This window comes from Bos taurus, chromosome 26 (genome assembly GCF_002263795.3).
Source record: "Bos taurus isolate L1 Dominette 01449 registration number 42190680 breed Hereford chromosome 26, ARS-UCD2.0, whole genome shotgun sequence".
NCBI lineage: Eukaryota > Metazoa > Chordata > Mammalia > Artiodactyla > Bovidae > Bos > Bos taurus.
In genome coordinates this window covers 31,539,250-31,559,197 of record NC_037353.1, presented here as the reverse complement: position 1 = coordinate 31,559,197, position 19,948 = coordinate 31,539,250, and the positions used below count along the sequence as shown (strand labels likewise).

Genomic DNA, 19,948 nt, shown 5'->3' with positions numbered 1-19,948 from the left:
CAGGCACTCTGTCTGTCAGATCTAGTCCCTTAAATCTATTTCTCACTTCCACTGTATAATCATAAGGGATTTGATTTAGCTCATACCTGAATGGTCTAGTGGTTTTCCCCACTTTCTTCAGTTTAAGTCTGAATTTGGCAATAAGGAGTTCATGATCTGAGCCACAGTCAGCTCCCGGTCTTGTTTTTGCTGACTGTATAGAGCTTCTCCATCTTTGGCTGCAAAGAATATAATTAATCTGATATCGGTGTTGACCATCTGGTGATGCCCATGTGTAGTCTTCTCTTGTGTTGTTGGAAGAGGGTGTTTGCTATGACCAGTGCGTTCTCTTGGCAAAACTCTTATTAGCCTTTGCCCTGCTTCATTCTGTACTCCAAGGGCAAATTTGCCTGTTACTCCAGGTGTTTCTTGACTTCCTACTTTTGCATTCCAAGTCTATGCCCCAACCAGTAATGCTGAAGAAGCTGAAGTTGAACGGTTTTATGAAGACCTACAAGGCCTTTTAGAACTAACATCCCCAAAAAGATGTCCTTTTCATTATACGGGACTGGAATGCAAAAGTAGGAAGTCAAGAAAAATAAGTTTGTTCACTACAAATTAAATCGCTGGACAAACCATTTTTCATTTCTTCCTTCCTTCTGCAATAAAATTTCTTTTCCTTACTACAAATGTGATTCATTCATGGTAGAGAATATAGACAAGCAACAAGAAACTAAAAATCACCCACTGGGAGAAAATAGTTGCAAATCATATAACTGACAAAGCATTAACATCCAAAATACATAAAGAACTGCAACTCAACAGTAAAAAAAGAAAAACCCAAACAATCCAATTAAAAAATGAGCACAGCATAAGGAAGAAACAATTGCCCATTCTGATAAATCATAAATACACTAAAAGTACTAGTTAAAGTAGTGATTTTCCCCTAACACAAATAGAGGCTTACCTTCATATTCAGCTTACTTAATACTTTTGCTCTGGAGAAAATTCCAAATGGGATTTTGTTGATTCGATTGTGTTCCATATTGAGGGAATAGATAGTGGAAAATTGAGATGGACCACCTACTGGATATAACTGGAAGCAATTTCTAGCTAATGTCAAACTATTCAGTTTCACAAGACTTGATAAAAGACTCTGTTAAAAACAAAAAATGAAATAAGCATAATAATTAGAACTATAACAAGACTTATTCTGTAGAACATAGAGCAGCAGTACCAAACAAATGCCTGGGAGAGTCTTGCAGGTAACAAATGACAGACACTGGCTGGGCCGGTTCTATAATGCCTCATCCAGAAGGAAAGTCATTCACTACTCAGCTCTAGCTAATTGTTACCTTGCAGGGATGTGCAGCCAATATAGTCAGATTTTCAGAATTTAGGAAGAAACAGGAAATTCATTTACTTATATTAAATCTCCTTTTATTCTTTGGCTTTATTTAAATTACTTTACAGGGTAAAGATAATGTATCTGTGGGTAAGAGGTGTTTCATGAGTGGCCAGTTTGAGACCTCTCATACAGGATCTTACAGAGGACTGGTATCAGACAGTCCTGGGTCTGAGTCCTGACTCCATCACCTGCTGTGTATTCAGTGCTATTCAAGTCTTGGTTAAGTATCTATCTCTAAATTATTATTAAGATTAATATAATACCTGACACAGAATAAGGTATCATTCAGTAATTTAAATGTTCCTTTTAAGAATATTAAATTCAGAAGGTAACACTACTTTTTGATATTATATAATACATTGCTTTTCCATACTGTAAATTTCTGAGGGAATATACATCTATCAAACAAGTATTCACTTAGCACATAACCCCATATTCCCTCTTACTTCAGTCCCCCACCGTGTAACCAGAGTACTAGGTGTTTAGTATTATAAAAGGATCTCTACCATCAGGAAGACTAAATTCCATTTAGAGAAATAAAGCACACAGATAGGAAAAAGAAAATAATATACAACTCTATATAATCAATAATAAATTATACAGAATAGGCTCTTGCTATTCAAAGTCTGGTTTAAGGAAGAGCAGCATCCGTATCCCCAGAGAGCTTGTTAGAAATGTGGACTCTTAGGCCCCACCTCCACAGAATCATAATATGAATCTTAAGATTTCCAGGTGATTTGTATGCTCATTAATGTTTGAGAAACACTGGTTCAGGCTATAAAATAGTTTTAAATCCTGGTCCCATCTTTTAGTAGTTCATGACTTTGAGCAAGTTATCTCTCTGAACCTTTGTTCTATTCATTTGTAAGAGGATGATGTCTTGTTTTATAGGTTGTAGTAAAGATTTTTTAAATAAATAAATATATATATATAAGTAACTTTATAAGTCACTTCTTTATTTAAATTCAAAGAAAAGGAGAAATACTGGAATAACTGGAAAAGCAGAAGACAATTGAAAGTGAGTGAAATCTTAAAGGATGAAAAACCATTTTAAATACTCAGAGAAGCAGAAGAAAACATTCTGGATTGCTGTAAGGCAGCTCTCCAACCTTTTCATTCTAAGGTCATACTGTGAAGCTTTGAGGTTGCTGACCATTGCTGCAGAGTCAAACACATCTGGGTTCCCATCTCAGATCTTCTACTTACCAGCCTTGTAAGCTTCAGTGAATTAATCAATCAATATATCTCTCACTATATTCCCAGAAAAAAATATTTCAGGGTGACACATGTGGCCAAAAACATGACTTCTCAAGTCTTATTTCTTTATTTGATGAGACCACTCCAATAATCAGTAGGATTACAGTGAAGATAAAAATGAAATAATACATGTAAAGCTTCCAGCCTTATGCCTTGAGTATATGGGCTTAAATTTATTAAGTTCCTTCTCCTTTAGTCTTTGGGTATCCATTAAAACTAGTCCATTTGCAGACAGTCTTCAAATGGAAAAGTATATAGTGATTTTGCCAGCTCCGATTTCAGCAATATAATGAGCCCCCTTTGAAAATCACTTTCCCGATTTTTCTTGCCAGCTTGAATATCTAAGTGCTGTTTAATGGTTTTTATTGTTTTTCTTGTTATTATAAATGCAGATAATTACACATTTGCATTAAGAATATGCTACTTCCAAAGCACATAGACTACCTTTAAATAAAAATGCTTTCCAATGTTTGAACAAGGCCTATCAAGTATTTCATCCATACTTCTCTATCTGAAAATGGGTATGTTTAAATATACACACACACCCCTTCTTCCATAAACAGACTGAAGAGAGCTGTCTTCTTTATAATTCTCCTATCAAAAATAAATCCTGACTTATTTCAGTCACAAAGTTATATGAAAGTACTCAGCACATGTCTTTATCCTAAGATACCCAATAATTATGTTTCCCTTCAGTGACAATATGACTGGATATATAAATAAATGTTAAAATTTCTCACTAGGTGAAACTTGGTATATACCTAGTCTTTACATTTAGACATAATGACACTGTAAAAGAGGTCAGTCTTACTTAAACTCATAAATCACACCCTAAAAGAATGCCAACAAGATCTAATTAATGTGTTAATTATTTGCCTTATTATGGGATATGAATCACTGTTAGAAAAGAGGATGACATTAAACAGTAGAACTTCACCCATTTTCAAGTTAAGAATTACCATTATCACAGAAATTTAAAAATCCAAACAGTCTAGCTGTCAGGGCTATATCTACAATCTGTGGATTCTATTCCTAATCCCAAACTACTACTTACTACTAACAATAGTGCTCTTTTGCCACAGGTGAAATACTGTCACAGTAGTTTTAGTGAACTGGTCCAGACTAGAAACTACACAAGGTATTTTTAATTATTAGAAAAAAAAGACTTTGCAAAGTTCAGTCAATCCATTAAGTCCATAATTCTTCTCATGTTAGAATACTACAGTAAAATATGCTTGAATAACTATAAGCAAACTTACTAGTTGCTGGGTATGCTAAAACATACCTACTCTTTCTTTTTTGGAATTTTTTTATCTCAGCGATGGGATACGTATCACAGCACACCCATTATTTAAGCAAACTCAATCATCAAATTTACCAAGCTGTAAAGACTGATTAATCTTCCCTTCATTATGTTATAGACTCGTTTCAAGAGTTTACCATAATTCACTTCTTACCTCTGGTAAAGTAGAAATGTTATTGTTCTCTAAATTTAATTCTTCAAGTGCACTGCATTTTGCCAATGATCTGGGTATTGCTGACAGTCTGTTGTATCTCAGACCAAGACGACTTAAACTGGACAGATTTCCTGTGAACATAAAAAAAAAAAAAGGAATTGTTTTTTTTAATCTGATAAGCCTGTCACTCTCCCAGGCGATTATCAAGCAATATTTATAAATTACTTTCAAGTACTATTTCAGCAAGAGCCCTAACTTTTTGTACCAAAAAACTACACAGTACACTCTACCAATTAGGATGAAACTGAAGCCACTTTTGTGTCCACCGTCTTAGAGAAATAATGAAATACACAGCTACAAGTCAATTTTTAAAATCAGTTATTGGAAAGTATTGGCACACTTAAATAAAATATTAACCTTTAGACAAGGCCCAGCTGAATAACATCAAAGTAATAAATGATAGAAGTTTACTCCTTGGAAGAAAAGTTATGACCAACCTAGATAGCATATTCAAAAGCAGAGACATTACTTTGCCAACAAAGGTTCGTCTAGTCAAGGCTATGGTTTTCCCAGTGGTCATGTATAGATGTGAGAGTTGGACTGTGAAGAAAGCTGAGCGCCAAAGAATTGATGCTTTTGAACTGTGGTGTTGGAGAAGACTCTTGGGAGTCCCTTGGACTACAGGGAGATCCAACCAGTCCATTCTAAAGGAGATCAGTCCTGGGTGTTCTTTGGAAGGAGTGATGCTAAAGCTGAAACTCCAGTACTTTGGCAACCTCATGCTAAGAGCTGACTCATTGGAAAAGACTCTGATGCTGGGAGGGATTAGGGGCAGGAGGAAAAGGGGATGACAGACGATGAGATGGCTGGATGGCATCACTGACTCAATGGACATGAGTTTGAGTGAACTCCAGGAGATGGTGATGGACAGGGAGGCCTGGCGTGCTGCGATTCATGGGGTCGCAGAGAGTCGGACACTACTGAGCGACTGAATTGAATAAATGATAATTACTTAAAATACGAGATGCACAATTATTTTGTGAGATCAGAAAGGTTCAATATTTTTCATGAGTTTAAATATAAACAATCCAAAATTTCTCTAAAAAGTTGACTTGATGGTTAAAAATTTCTCAAAATAATTTTTTATGAACAAAAGTGAAAGCTACAGTCTCTCATTATCTAAGCATATCCAGCTTGAGCATATTAGTCACTATTGAATACCTAAAATGAGCAGAGCAGAAAAACAGACATTTTATACTTCTATAGCCAAGACCCATGGTAAGCTATATATAAGCTACATGGATGAATATGATGATATCTGCTATCACAGGTTTAAATCAAATTTAATTTTCAAAATAGTATAAACTCATTTTGATACCAAAAAAGATGAGTAATGAGAATTTAGTTCAATGTATTTTTTTTTTTTTGTCATGGCTGGTTAATTTCTGATTCAACAATGTAATTGTTGCTACAACCTTTTTAGTTGGGCTAGGTTAAATGTTAGCCTCTAGTTTTAAATTCAACAGTATAACCAGTATTAGAAATTAAAAGGATACTTCATTTTATTATACTCTTCTTTATTGTGCTTCACTGATATTGTGTGTTTATATATCAAAGGTTTGTGGCAACCATACTTTGAACAAATCTACTTGTGCCATTTTTCACAAAAGCATTTGTTCACTTAATGTCTCTGTGTCACATTTTAGTAATTCTTGCTACATTTCAAACTTTTATGTTATTATTATACTTGTTTTGGAGATCTATGATCAGTGATCTTGGATGTTACTAGTGTAATTGTTTTGGGGTGCCATGAACTGCACTTATTTAAGATGGTGAACTTAATTGATAAATGCTATGTATATTCTTTATGCTCCACCAAACAGTTGCTTCCCTGTCTCTCTCCCTCTCCCCTGAAATACAACAATATTGAAATTAAGCCAATAATGACCCTACAGTGACTTCTAACCAAGTCAAAGTCAGAATTGCATGTCTTTCACTTTAAATCAAAAGCCAGAAATAACTGAAGAAAATCAAAAGAGCTACTCTATAATCTGAATGATACTTTTTCAATAAAGTATTTTTAATTAAGGCATGTATAGTTTTTAGACAAAATGGTACTGCACACTTAATAGACTACAGTACTGTGTAACAGAACTTTTATATACACTGGCAAACAAAAAAATTTGTGTGACACTTTATTGTGATAGTTGCTTTGTTGAAGTGCTCTGAGATGGAATCGACAATATCTCCAAAGTAGGTCTGTATAGAAGTGGATGCCTGTGTCACACAACATTTTGGAGATAAGTATTTTGGTGCCTTTCAACTTTCAGCAACTATCTGATGTTTGTCAATTTCTTTCGAATTTCTGCTTTGACTATTTTTCAGAAAGTCATTGTATGAATAACTTTTAGATACATTACTCCAATATTTACAGAAAACATGTATTAGCCTACAGAATAAGTTAAGCCTTAAACCTAGCAGAGCAGTCACCTTGTCTCATATTCCTCATCTAGTTATATTCATTTGCATCTTTCCAGCCTGGTAGGCTGCAGTCCATGAAGTCGCTAGGAGTCGGACACGACTGAGCGACTTCATTTTCACTTTTCACTTTCATGCATTGGAGAAGGAAATGGCAACCCACTCCAGTGTTCTTGCCTGGAGAATCCCAGGGACAGTGGAGCCTGGTGGGCTGCAGTCTACGGGGTCTCACAGAGTCGGAGGCAACTGAAGCAACTTAGCAGCAGCAGCAGCTCTTGCTGAAGAAAATAGTGATCAAAATTGTAAGAAATGTCCAAATGGAGCTAATTTTTACCCTTTACATTTTTAAGAGTTAGTTACTAGTATCAAAAATACTCTGATAAGTCTATATACCATAAGTCTAGCCAACTACAGTGCAAAAAAACCTTAGCAATCATTTCAATTCCTGCAATTAGAACTATTCCAGAGGTATGGTATACTCATTTTCATTACGTTCTTATAACAGTGTTTGGAAACTGGGTCAAGAGTTCACTAGTTATGATTAATTAAGATTTCCAACAGGCAGAAAACTGAATTAAAAAGCAACAGTAAAAACGACCACTTAGAAAAGACAAGTTAACTTTGTCTTTACAGTGCTTCCTAAATTAAATAAGGATGCTTCACCAGTGTCTTTCTAATGACACTCCAGGGATATGTGTCAATTTTGGAGGTGGGGGGGGGAACAAGCAGAGAACTGGATCACTTTCCAAAGTTCCAGAGAATTCAGAGATTAAAAATAAGTGCAAGAACATTATTATTTCTATCAGTGAACTATGACATTGTAGTGTTAGTTGCTCAGTCGTGTCCGACTCTGCGACCCCATGGATTGTAGCCCACAGGCTCCTCTGTCCATGGAATTCTCCAGGCAAGAATACTGGAGTGGGCAGCCATTCCTTTCTCCACTATGACATTAAATATGATACAAATATTACTTGGAAATTGGGCTGGCAAAAAATAATCTGCTTTATGATGAAATTATAGTCAAGTTTCTAATAGCAAAAAATGGGGACAACCTTTATGTTTAAGAATTGATGCATAATTATTTAGATTGAAGGCATCACAGTGTAACAGCAAAAACAAAGGATATTCTATATCTACGTGTCCCTGGGTAAGTTACTTAACTTAGTCTATCTCCTCATCCATAAAGTGAGGATAATGTCTAATATCTGACAGGGTTGCTCTAATGATTAAATACAATGTATGTAAGATACGTAGTACAATGACTGATATGAAATAGATACTCAAAAGATAATCCTATTCTATGGTACTACTATAGTCTGCTATATTCTGTACCTATTAAAATTATTCTACAAAAAATCTTGTAAGATATGAAAGACTGTTATGACATTAAATGAAGTCAGGTAACAAAATCATGTGTTTTGTATGATCTGTATGATTACATACACATGCAAAGAGTTCAAGTTATCTCTATATGATAGAAATAGAGATTAAATTTTTTTCTTTGAACTGTCTAGAATTTCCCTAATTTTCTATAATTTTTTAATTTTAAAATGTCCTTTTGATAAAGAAAAATTCTGTAATTCTGAAGTCAGTTTAATTTTAAAAACTGTGATATCTTTATACCATCCTTTTATTGAATGAATAGTTTACATTATGGAGAAGCTTTATATTAACACAGAGAGGTAAGATGTTTGGACACTTTACACTGTGAGGCTCATTTTCTCCATACAGTGAGGATATGAGCTAAGCTGTGGAAAAACAGAGCATGGTGGTTTCAAGTTTCAGACAGTCAACCCCCCCACCCCCCAAAAAAGACAAGAGATTAAAAAGATACCCAAGCAGCACCAATAAGAACCATCTGAGAGTACTCAGAATGGACTTTAGCATAAGACATGTGAAGTGACTTGATGGCAGAGCTAGAATCAAACTCAATTGGCTCCTTATCAAGTAATCGTTTTTTGCGAATTTTATCGACCCTGATCCAGTGAACTAGTTTCCTCCTGACACAGAAGCATGATATGCTCATTCTTGCCTCCATGCTGTTTGACTGTCCTTGCTGTTCAGCTCACGGAATGCATTTTTTATTCCATACTAAGTCCAGCATATTTCTTCATGAAGTTTTCTCTGGCCATTCTATCAAGATCTTATTGATCTCCCTCTAAACCGGACACATGGCTACATGCTGTTTTCATTATACATTAGCATTTTACTTAAAGTCTACATTGCTGGTTGTTTCATGGATTAGTTACTTCCCCCAAGAGACTGAAAATCCTTTAAGTAAGGGAGCTTGCTATGCATTTCTACTGAAATTTGCACAGAATTTCAGTGCAAAGCACACACCAGGCTTTCATTCATGCTTTCGTATTTACTAAAGACGCTAAAATATTTCACCATATGGCCTCCTTTCCATTAGGAACAAGATGTAAAAACTCAGAATTATATGAGACTCATTAAAAGCTTTTTTTCTTTGACCCATTCTCAACTTATAAAATAGCATGTCTCCAAAACACAGATGTTAACTGGACATGATTTTAAAGTACATAACAGATTTTCCTGGTCTACCTGACTAAAAATTAGTTCTTTTAAAAATATTCACTTTAATTTTTCCTGGGATACCCAATGACTAAGCAGCCCATTTTTAGATATCAGAGAATGAACTAACCATTGCACTCCTCTTATCACACCAAATAAATTTTCAATTACAAAATATATAAGTATAACTTACTTTACTGCCCAGAAAACCATGGTGTGTAATCCAATATGTACATATTGAGATCCTTCTCTTAAGCTTTTACTTCAGTTCAGCTCAGTCGTGTCCGACTCTTTGCGACCCCATGAATCGCAGCACGCCAGGCCTCCCTGTCTATCACCAACTCCCGGAGTTCACTGAGACTCACGTCCATTGAGTCAGTGATGCCATCCAGCCATCTCATCCTCTGTCGTCCCTTTCTCCTCCTGCCCCCAATCCCTCCCAGCATCAGAGTCTTTTCCAATGAGTCAACACTTCGCATGAGGTAGCCAAGGTACTGGAATTTCGGCTTTAGCATCATTCCCTCCAAAGAAATCCCAGGGCTGATCTCCTTCAGAATGGACTGGTTGGATCTCCTTGCAGTCCAAGGGACTCTCAAGAGTCTTCTCCAACACCACAGTTCAAAAGCATCAATTCTTCGGCGCTCAGCCTTCTTCACAGTCCAACTCTCACATCCACACATGACCACAGGAAAAACCATAGCCTTAACTAGACGAACCTTTGTTGGCAAAGTAATGTCTCTGCTTTTGAACATGCTATCTAGGTTGGTCATAACTTTCCTTCCAAGGAGTAAGCGTCTTTTAATTTCATGGCTGCAGTCACCATCTGCAGTGTTTTTGGAGCCCAAAAAAATAAAGTCTGACACTGTTTCCCCATCTATTTCCCATGAAGTGATGAGACCGGATAAGCTTTTACTTATACATATACAAATTCAGGATTTTTTAAAATGTTTCTCTATTTGTCTTTATATAAATGGGATCATTTTGCACACTTTTCCTCCTAAATAACAGGTCATAGAAATATTTTCTTGTTGAGTAAATACTGATATACTTCATTTTATTTAACCACTGTACCCTATTATATGTATAATTATACAATTATCTAATCATCCCCAATGGACAGCATTTGTTCCTAATATTTAAAAAGGAATTCTATAATGAACGTCCTAATAGATACTTGTGTGTACATGTGAAAATATTTCAGATGTATCAAAAGATAGCAATATCTTAAATCTTAACAGACAGTGCCATTAGGCTGTATCAATTTCATTCCCACCAAAACTGAAGGGCAGTCCCCATTAACTCACATCCATTTAAAATGGGGAAGGAGACCCAGAACTGCTTCCGGGCCAAGGGGGAAGGAGCCGCCATGGAACCTAGCGGGGTGGCGGGGCTGACGGGGCCAAGGGGAAATTTAAAAAATAAATAAATAAATAAAATGGGGAAGGAGGGAGGGTATCAATATTTTATTCCTTGCCTATCGCATGCCCATGGCCACTACAAGACTGGTAAAGAGATGGAAATTTTCCTATAAGCAGTGATAATGTCTGAGTACAAAGAATTTCAAAAATCTTTTGATAAAATTTTAATTTGCTATACCACGTTGAAGATAAAAAAGGCACTCAATCTTAAAAAATAAATAGAAGAAGCTCATCCTCTGTCTCTCCTTCATACCACTGCTTTCCCTATGTAATAAAGCTGTTCCATGGTAATAAAATGGCTGAAGCATTCACCAACAGGTCTATGAAATGCCTGAACTCCACCCACCCCCCCAGTGGGATTGAAGAGGATGAACTTTAAAAATTGTACTCTATGAGAATATGCTATTCTGATGAAGCAATTAACATCTGCAAAGGACTTGTCACTTTCTTGAGAGCATGGTATGCTCAGAGTCATCCACATTTTGTCAAAATGCACTACTCTCAGCAAAATAAAAAAGGTGAAAAAAAATTAACGATGAAATATCAACACTGTCTTATGCCAGAAAAAAAAAAAAAAACTTGACATGAGAAGTCTGGCATTTACTGTGATTCACCCCCTGCAGTGGTTTCAACTCTAGCCTCTTTCAGTAAGTGGTTTTAACCACAAAGTAAACTGCAACCTAGAAATCAAGCCACAGCTTGCTTTAATATTGAGCCACTGTGACTAAGAAATAAAATCAATGTTGCCAACGCTTATAAATGTAGGCTGATCACTGTCAATCACTGGCATTTAGCTTTCTAAGTGCTTAACTTTGACAGTAAGTTGCTCTGTGTTCTGAATCTGACAGCTTGTTTTCTTATGCTGTCAGATTTTTAAAATATGGAAACATTAAATGGCTATGAATTAAAATTAATGCTTTCAATTTCAGCAAAAGAAATCAGCATTTTTAGGTTAATTTAGTGTAACTTTTGAGTAAGCCTCTAACTCAAACAGTCTTTATCTTATTTTAACAAAGTAGCAAAAAATCACTAGAAAAGGCATACAAGTTCTAACAATGAAATATTGTTAAAGGTACAATTTTTTTCCAGAAACATTAAACTAATAAATTGAAAATAAACTTAAAAGTTATATAAAATGTAAGGCCAGGATCTCTAAAACTCTTAGAGGAAAACAGAGACAAGACACTCTGATATAAATGTCTGCAATATCCTCTTTGACCACCTCTTAGAGAAACGGAAATAAAACAAAAACAAGTGGGACCTAGTTAAACTTAAAAGCTTTGCATAACAAAGGAAAGTATAACCCAGATGAAAAGACAACCCTCAGAATGGGAGAAAAATAATCATAAATGAAACTAACAAAGGATTAATCTCCAAAATATACAAGCAGTTCATGCAGCCCTATGCCAGAAAAGCAAACAACCCAATCAAAAAGTAGGCAGAAGATCTAAGCACACATTTCTCCAACGAAGATATACAGATGGCCAACCAACACATGAAAAGATGCTCTACATTGCTCATTATTAAAGAAATTCAAATCAAAACTACAATGAGGTATTACCTTACACTGGTCAGAATGGTCATCAAAACAATCTACAAACAATAAATGCTGGAGAAGGTGTGGAGAAAAGGGAACTCTCTTGCACTGTTGGTGGGAATGTAAATTGATATAGTCACTATGGAGAAACAGTGTGGCTATTTCTTTAAATACTAGGAATAAAACTATCATATGACCCAGCAATCCCAACTGGGCATATACATTGAGAAAATCATAACTGAAAAAGACACATATGCCTCAATGTTCACTGCAGCACTATTTATAATAACCAGGACATGGAAGCAACCTAGATGTCACTGACAAATGAATGGATAAATGACAAATGAAATGGAATATTACTTAGCCATAAAAAGAAAAGCATTTGAGTCAGTTCTAGTGAGGTGGATGAACCTAGAGCCTATATGCAGAGTGAAGTAAGTCAGAAAAAGAAAAACAAATTCTTGTATATTAACACGTACATATATGGACTCTAGAAAAATAGTACCAATAAACATTTGTAGGGCAGTAATGGAGACGCAGACATAGAGAACAGACTTTGGACACAACGGAGTAAGGAGAAGGTGGGCCGAACTGAGAGAGTAGCACTGAAACATAAACATTACCATATGTAAAACAGATAACTAATGGGAAATTGTTGTATAACACAGGGAGCTCAACATAGTACTCTGTGACAACCTAGAGGGGTGGGATGGGGTGGAAGTTCAACAGGGAAGGGACATATGCATATTTATGGCTAACTCATGTTGTGTGGTGGAGAAGGCAATGGCACCCCACTCCAGTACTTTTGCCTAGAAAATCCTATGGACGGAAGAGCCTGGTAGGCTGCAGACCATGGGGTCGCTAGAGTCGGACACGACTGAGCGACTTCACTTTCACTTTTCACTTTCATGCATTGGAGAAGGAAATGCCAACCCACTCCAGTGTTCTTGCCTGGAGAATCCCAGGGACGGGGGAGCCTGGTGGGCTGCCATCTATGGGGTTGCACAGAGTCGGACATGACTAAAGCGATGCAGCAGCAGCAGCAGCATGTTGTGTGGTAAAAGCCAACACAATGGTGTAAAGCAATTATCCTCCAATTAAAAGTAAACTTATTAAAAAATATTCTTAAAAGTCAAAAACTCAAAAGAATACCACCATTAAAGAGAAAACTAGTAAAGGTGTTACATGTAAGTAGAACTGTAATTACCTAAAATCAATTACTAAAACTCTATTTGTTGATATAATTACTGTAACATTTCTTCAGAGCACAGTGTAACAAAATGAGATATGAATTATTCTGTGCTCTAGCCTTGAAGGCAAAGTCTTCTTGTATATTTCTCTCACTTTGAAAAGAAATAGAAAATAAAAAATTTTTCCTATTTCAGATCCCCCTCTCCCTGATTTCATAAAACCACTGGAGACCTCAGAAGGCTTTCAGTTCAATTCAGTTCAGTTGCTCAGTTGTGTCCGACTCTTTGCGACCCCATGAATTGCAGCACGCCAGGCCTCCCTGTCCATCACACACTCCCGGAGTTCACTCAGACTCACGCCCATCGAGTCAGTGATGGCATCCAACCATCTCATCCTCTGTCGTCCCCTTCTCCTCCTGCCCCCAATCCCTCCCAACATCAGAGTCTTTTCCAAGGAGTCAACTCTTCACATGAGGTCAAAGTACTGGAGTTTCAGCTTTAGCATCACTCCTTCCAAGAACACCAGGACCGATCTCCTTTAGAATGGACTGGTTGGATCTTCTTGCTGTCCAAGGGACTCTCAAGCGTCTTCTCCAACACCACAGTTTAAAAGCATCAATTCTTCGGCACTCAGCTTTCTTCACTGTCCAACTCTCACATCCATACATGACTACTGGAAAAACCATAGCCTTGACTAGGCAGACCTTTATAGGCAATGTAATGTCTCTGCTTTTGAATATGCTATTAGGTTGGTCATAACTTTCCTTCCAAGGAGTAAGCGTCTTTTAATTGCATGGCTGCAGTCACCATCTGCAGTGATTTTGGAGCCCCCCAAAATACAGTCTGACACTGTTTCCCCATCTATTTCCCATGAAGTGATGGGACCAGATGCCATGATCTTCGTTTTCTGAATGTTGAGCTTTAAGCCAACTTTTTCACTCTCCTCTTTCACTTTCATCAAGAGGCTTTTTAGTTCCTCTTCACTTTCTGCCATAAGGGTGGTGTCATCTGCATATCTGAGGCTTCAAGACTCTAAATATGTTTTTGAGCACTCTTTCACTTAACCGCAATCAGCTGTGCCAATCTCCCCAGTTCCTTCTGCCTCTTCTCTACAGTGTGAGTTGTCAGTGATCTTGGCACTGCTCAGCCTGGAAGTAAATGGCATTGCTTATTGCCAAAGAGTGATAACTACTCTAGGAGTATTTATATCTCAAGCAAAAAAGAGTTAAAAATATCTGGATATACTTGTGAGGAAAAAAAAAGGCAAATAATTAAAAACGATTTTTGGAAAAGTAACTGTAAGGTGATAAAAGATTTGATTTTCAATTGTGAATTCAGTGCAAGTTTCTTTGGTCCAGGGAAAAGAGACAGGGCAACTCCTATGGGACTAGCATCAACTCTCCAAGACAGGTGTTGGGTTTTTTGTTTTTCATTTTAAGTTATACTTTTCAACTAGTAAACCAGGGGGAAAAAAAAAGCAAAGTATCAGAATTATACTCCAGCTAAGTTTGTCACTGATGGTTTGGGGTGAATTGCTCTTCTCCAATAGATGAGAGAGAGAATCTCAAAGGTGAATTATGACTGTTGAGATTTGTAACAGATCAAGACCTGCATGTTCAGATTTCTCATCAAATCTCAACCTTCTGCAATACAATCAAACCATGGGGGATAAGAGGGATGGAGAAAGGCAAAGAACTATCTTAATAAACACAGTATATGATAAATGACTATAATATTATAAAAACTTTCAACACACAATACTTAACTCACTTTGCTATTACTTGGGATAACAGCTGTATTTAGTTTGCTGACAACTATCAAAGCCTATTTATATTTACTATAAAAATTTATAAATGAGATATATAAATTTTTATTATCATTTATGTTTCAGTTCTTATTGATTTCCAATACATATTTGTAATCTGACCATGTAGAGTGTGTTAGAAGTCAGGCACTTGTGTTTTTCTGAGATAACATGTCAATTACCCAAGATTAATAATGAAGTCAAATGTTTTCATATTAACAAGCACACTTGAAATACAGAAGAATTACTTCAGATAGAAATGCAAAATTAAGAAAGCCAGGAGAAAGAATACATGGAGACGCTATCCTCTGTCAGAGGAAGTGAATCCAAAGGACCCTAGTCTTAATAACTGGATTGCTTTATCATCCTCTACGACTTATGCTTTCTCTATTTGCCAACACTATTTTAGTACTTTATAACTGCACCCCCCCGCCGCCAATTGTTATTGAGGAAGATAGGGAAACCAATACATGCATAAAATATTAAATAATGAAATACTGTTAGAATATTTGAGAGTAAGAACAGGACTCTACAGGGCCTTTCTGGAACAGACCCCTCCCTCAAATCCTCTGCCGAAGTACCCAGATAATAGTATCTGATGCACATTTCCTGAGTCATTTCACAAATGCTAAGTTGGAGAAGACTCTTCAGAGTCACTTGGACAGCAAGGAGATCAAACTAGTCCATCCTAAAGGAAATCAGTCCTGAATATTCATTGGAAAGACTGATGATGAAGCTGGAACCCCAATACTTTGGCCACCTGATGCTGGGAAAGACTGAAGGCAGGAGGAAAAGGGGACGACAGAGGATGAGATGGTTGGATGCCATCACCGACTCAATGGACATGAGTTTGAGCAAGCTTTGGGAGTTCATAATGGAAAGGGAAGCCTGGCACGCTGCAGTCCATGGGGTTGCAAAGTGTCAGACACAACTGAGCAACTGAACTGAAGAACAGGACTAATTGATAACCATGCCCTTTATAGAACGCTATATATCCATTTGATTAGTTGAAAGAGTAGAGGAAATTATGTGTATATTTAGGAAAAAAAGTTCTAAGCCGAGAAACTGAGAAGTACAAAGACCCTGAGGCTAGAACTTGCCTGATATGCTCAAGGAACAATAAAGTATCTGCACATATAGTATCTTAGGAAATACACAATAATTAAGCGTCAATGAGATGGATAAGGCCGTAACTTTATAACATTTCAACCATCTTTAATTTCAGTTGACCTGATTTGCTAGAGTAAACAACCTTTACTTTTCTAAGACTGAGAAGCCTTTATGTTTATAAAAGAAGTCTCTTTTTAAAGTGCTTTTATGTGTCATTCACTGAAAAGTGATCATGTTAAAATGCATTATTCTTTCTTTTCTCCTTTACTATCAAAATCAGTTTCTTATTTAAAATCAGCAAACTTACGTATTTCAACATAAGAACATACAACAAAGTAAACACGTCAATAGGTGATTTATACTGAAGTAAAAATTAAACCTGTATTACTGAACTGGTTCAGAGTATCCCAAGGAAATGGGAACCTGAAAGATTAACACTTAGAAATATAATAGAGTTCTTGAACTTTAGAAATAAAGAAATAACCCTTTGGGTGGCCAGAGACAAACATTAAGTCATTATAATGAGAAAAAAACAATTAGACCAGCCTCATACTGTTGCATATTCAGTTCTAGAAGACAAAAGAGCTACCTTTTAGGTCTCCTGAGATGTTCAAGGAAAGGAAGTTGAACCCAATGATTTTTATATCCATCAAAGAGTTCTTTAAATATAAAGCTTACAAACATACAAAAACTACTGCTAATAAGTCTTCCCTGGTGGCTCAGATGGTAAAGCGTCTGCCTACAATGTGGGAGACCCTGGTTTAATACCTGGGTCCGGAAGATCCCCTGGAGAAGGAAATGGCAACCCACTCCAGTACTCTTGCCTGGAAAATCCCATGGATGGAGGAGCCTGGTAGGCTACAGTCCATGGGGTTACAAAGAGTCAGACAGGACTGAGCGACTTCACTTTCACTGTTTACGAACGATTTCAGAGAAAATTACTGTAAGACTGACTTTAACCAACCAAGAAATAACTTGAACAACTATGGCCTTTAATTTTATAGCAGCAAGCACTGTTAGTGAACAATTAAGACTAAACTAGAGACTGGCTTAACAAGATATACCATAAATGTTGCATGTCCTAACAATATAACTAATAAAAATTGGGAGGAAAAAATGACCAAAAAGGGCTAGCAGCACAATAAATTCACTGACTGCCTCATCCACATTACTCTACTCAACAAAAATAGAATACATATTCAATTGCACATGGAATACTTATCAAGATAGACCATACACTGAGCCATAAAATAAGTCTCAATATATTTAAATGATTCAAGTCACACAAAGTATGTTCTCAACCACAATGAAATTAGAAATCAGTAACAGAAAGACCCCTGGGAAATTGTTAGATGTTGGGAACTAAATAACAAACTTTTCAGTAACATATAGATCATAGAAAACAAAAGGGCAGATTAGAAAGCATTTTGGACAAAACAAAAAATAAAACACAACATGTCAATTTGTGGGATGTTGTCAGTGGTATGTAAGAGGAAATTTTATAGCACTAAATGGCTGGGAAAGATTGAGGATGAGAGGAGAAGGGGACAACAGAGGATGAGATGATTGGATGGCATCACTGACTCAATGGACATGAATCTGAGTAAACTCCGGGAGTTGGTGATGGACAGGGAGGCCTGCCGTGGTGCAGTCCATGGGGTCTCAAAGAGTCGGACATGACTGAGCGACTGAAATGAACTGAACTGACTCTCTGAGAAGAGAAGAAAGGTCTTAAATCAATAATCTCAATCTTCCACTATAAGAAACTAGAAAAGGGGCAAATAAAATCAAAGTAAGCAGACAAACAGGAATGAGAAAGGTCAAAGTAGAAATCAATGAAATAAAAACCAAGGGAAAAATAGAGTAAAATCAATACTTTGAGACAATCAATGAACTGATAAAATTAATAAACCTTTAGCCAGACTGATTAGGAAAAGAGAGAAGATATAAATTGCCAATATCAGAAGAGAGAAAAATGGCATTACCACAGATTCTATAGACACTGAAATAATAAGCAAATGTTATGAACAATTTTATCCCCATTAAATGTGACAACGTAAATGGAATGAACACATTCTATGAAAGACACAAATAATGATCAAGTTTTCTCAAGAAGAAACTGATAACCTAAATAGCTCTATGTCTATCAAAAAAACTGAAATTGTTTTTAAAGAACATTCCAACAAACAAAAGTTCTGACTAGGTGGCTGTATCAATGAACTTTATCAAATAAGAAATATGCCAATTTATACAAATTTTTCCAAAAATTGAAGAGTAGGGAAAACTTCCCAACTTACTATATATAGTCAGCATTACTCTGAAACTGAAACTAGACAAAGGTTTTATAACATTACACATGAACATATTGTTTATTCTTATTATTGTTTATTTGCTAAGTAGTGATCAACTCTTTTGCAGCCCCATGGACTGCAGTTCTCCAGGCTTCCCTGTCCATGGGACTTCCCATGTAAGAACACTGGAGTAGGTTGCCACTTCCTTCTCCAGGGGATCTTCCCAACCCAAGGATCAAACCTGGGTCTCCTACACTGGCAGGCAGATTCTTTACTGCTGAGTCACCAGAGAAGCCCATATCGTTTATTAAAAATTAGCAAACTTAATTTTTAAAACTCCTACCAGAATGTATCTTTTTTCATTATTTCATCTTGGTAAGAAATTTCAATCTTATTATCTGGGTTTTTGTCAAATTCAGGGAAACAGTATTAAGTTATATTTTACAGCTTCATTGTCTTACCTCTATTCTCTTTCTAGAACTTCTAGTCCTGTCTCCCATGACTTTTTTCATTTATTTTGTGTTTTTCTGTCTTTTTGTTCTAGACTCTAGGGGACAAGAATCAGAAAGATACAGGTTCTAATGGCTAGCTATTATAATCTGAAGAAGTCTCAGATTAACTTTTCTGTGAATAGTTGTTACGTTACCAGAGACAGTCTACTGTAACATTAAAAAAAATTCTGCTACAATTGTTTCTGCTTCAAGTAATGAAGCAGAAAGTAATTCAAGGTAATTCAAGCAAACCCTCCCATTGCAGAAAACTAAGAACACTTCTAAAACAAAAATCAGAAAACGAATATGATAATGACTAGCAGTAACCAGGCTGGAAACCAGCTGGGAACCCAGAAACAAGCAAAGCACGGGAGATTTTTGTCCTAAGAGTGCTCTCCCAAACAGAAGATGTAACTGAAAGGCGAAGGCATGTTTTGCCAAGAGTCAAAATCTAGAGCCTGCCAAGGGTGAGGAGTCTAGTAATCAGCATCAACTAGGACCCTACAGGGCTGCACCCTAGTATGAGGGGTCAATCAGAATTAAAACGGCCCTCCAATTACTCTGCAGTTTGCCTCTGAATCACTTGAGAGGACCAGAAAAATCACAACCCTTAGAACACGGATGGATTAAAGTGGTTAGTTACTCTAGGTACCTGAGAGAAGCAAATAAAAATTCTTCTGGAGAAAGATAACATCATAGGCCTCATGCAATTTAGTAATAGAACCTTATAAATATTCATTACTAAAATTATATAAACTAAGTACAGAGTAATTTTTTAAAATAAACCTAATAGTTTCCTCATACCACAGTGATAACTAAAAGCATCCAAAAATTTTTAAATTCCCTCTATTGTTTGTATAAATTTTGGGGCATTCAGAAATATAAACAAGAATTTATAAATATGGAACACATCAACTTTCTGTAGTTTGACTATGTCTTCAAAACACATTATGCATTTTGAGACATCTTTTCTTTTAATCCCTCGATATTACAGAT

At 36.3% G+C, this 19,948-nt stretch overlaps 1 protein-coding gene across 4 annotated transcripts in view; it reads right to left on the bottom strand.

Moving 5' to 3' along the window:
• SHOC2 (SHOC2 leucine rich repeat scaffold protein) overlaps positions 1 to 19,948 on the bottom strand; it is an 87,686-nt gene that overhangs the window by 8,921 nt on the left and 58,817 nt on the right. For all 4 annotated transcript variants that reach the window (XM_010820029.4, XM_059881818.1, NM_001101943.1 and 1 more), the window contains 2 exon segments: positions 4,102 to 4,232; positions 947 to 1,135 (listed from right to left, as the gene is read on the bottom strand). In XM_010820029.4, coding sequence (XP_010818331.1) covers positions 947 to 1,135; positions 4,102 to 4,232 — 320 coding nt within the window.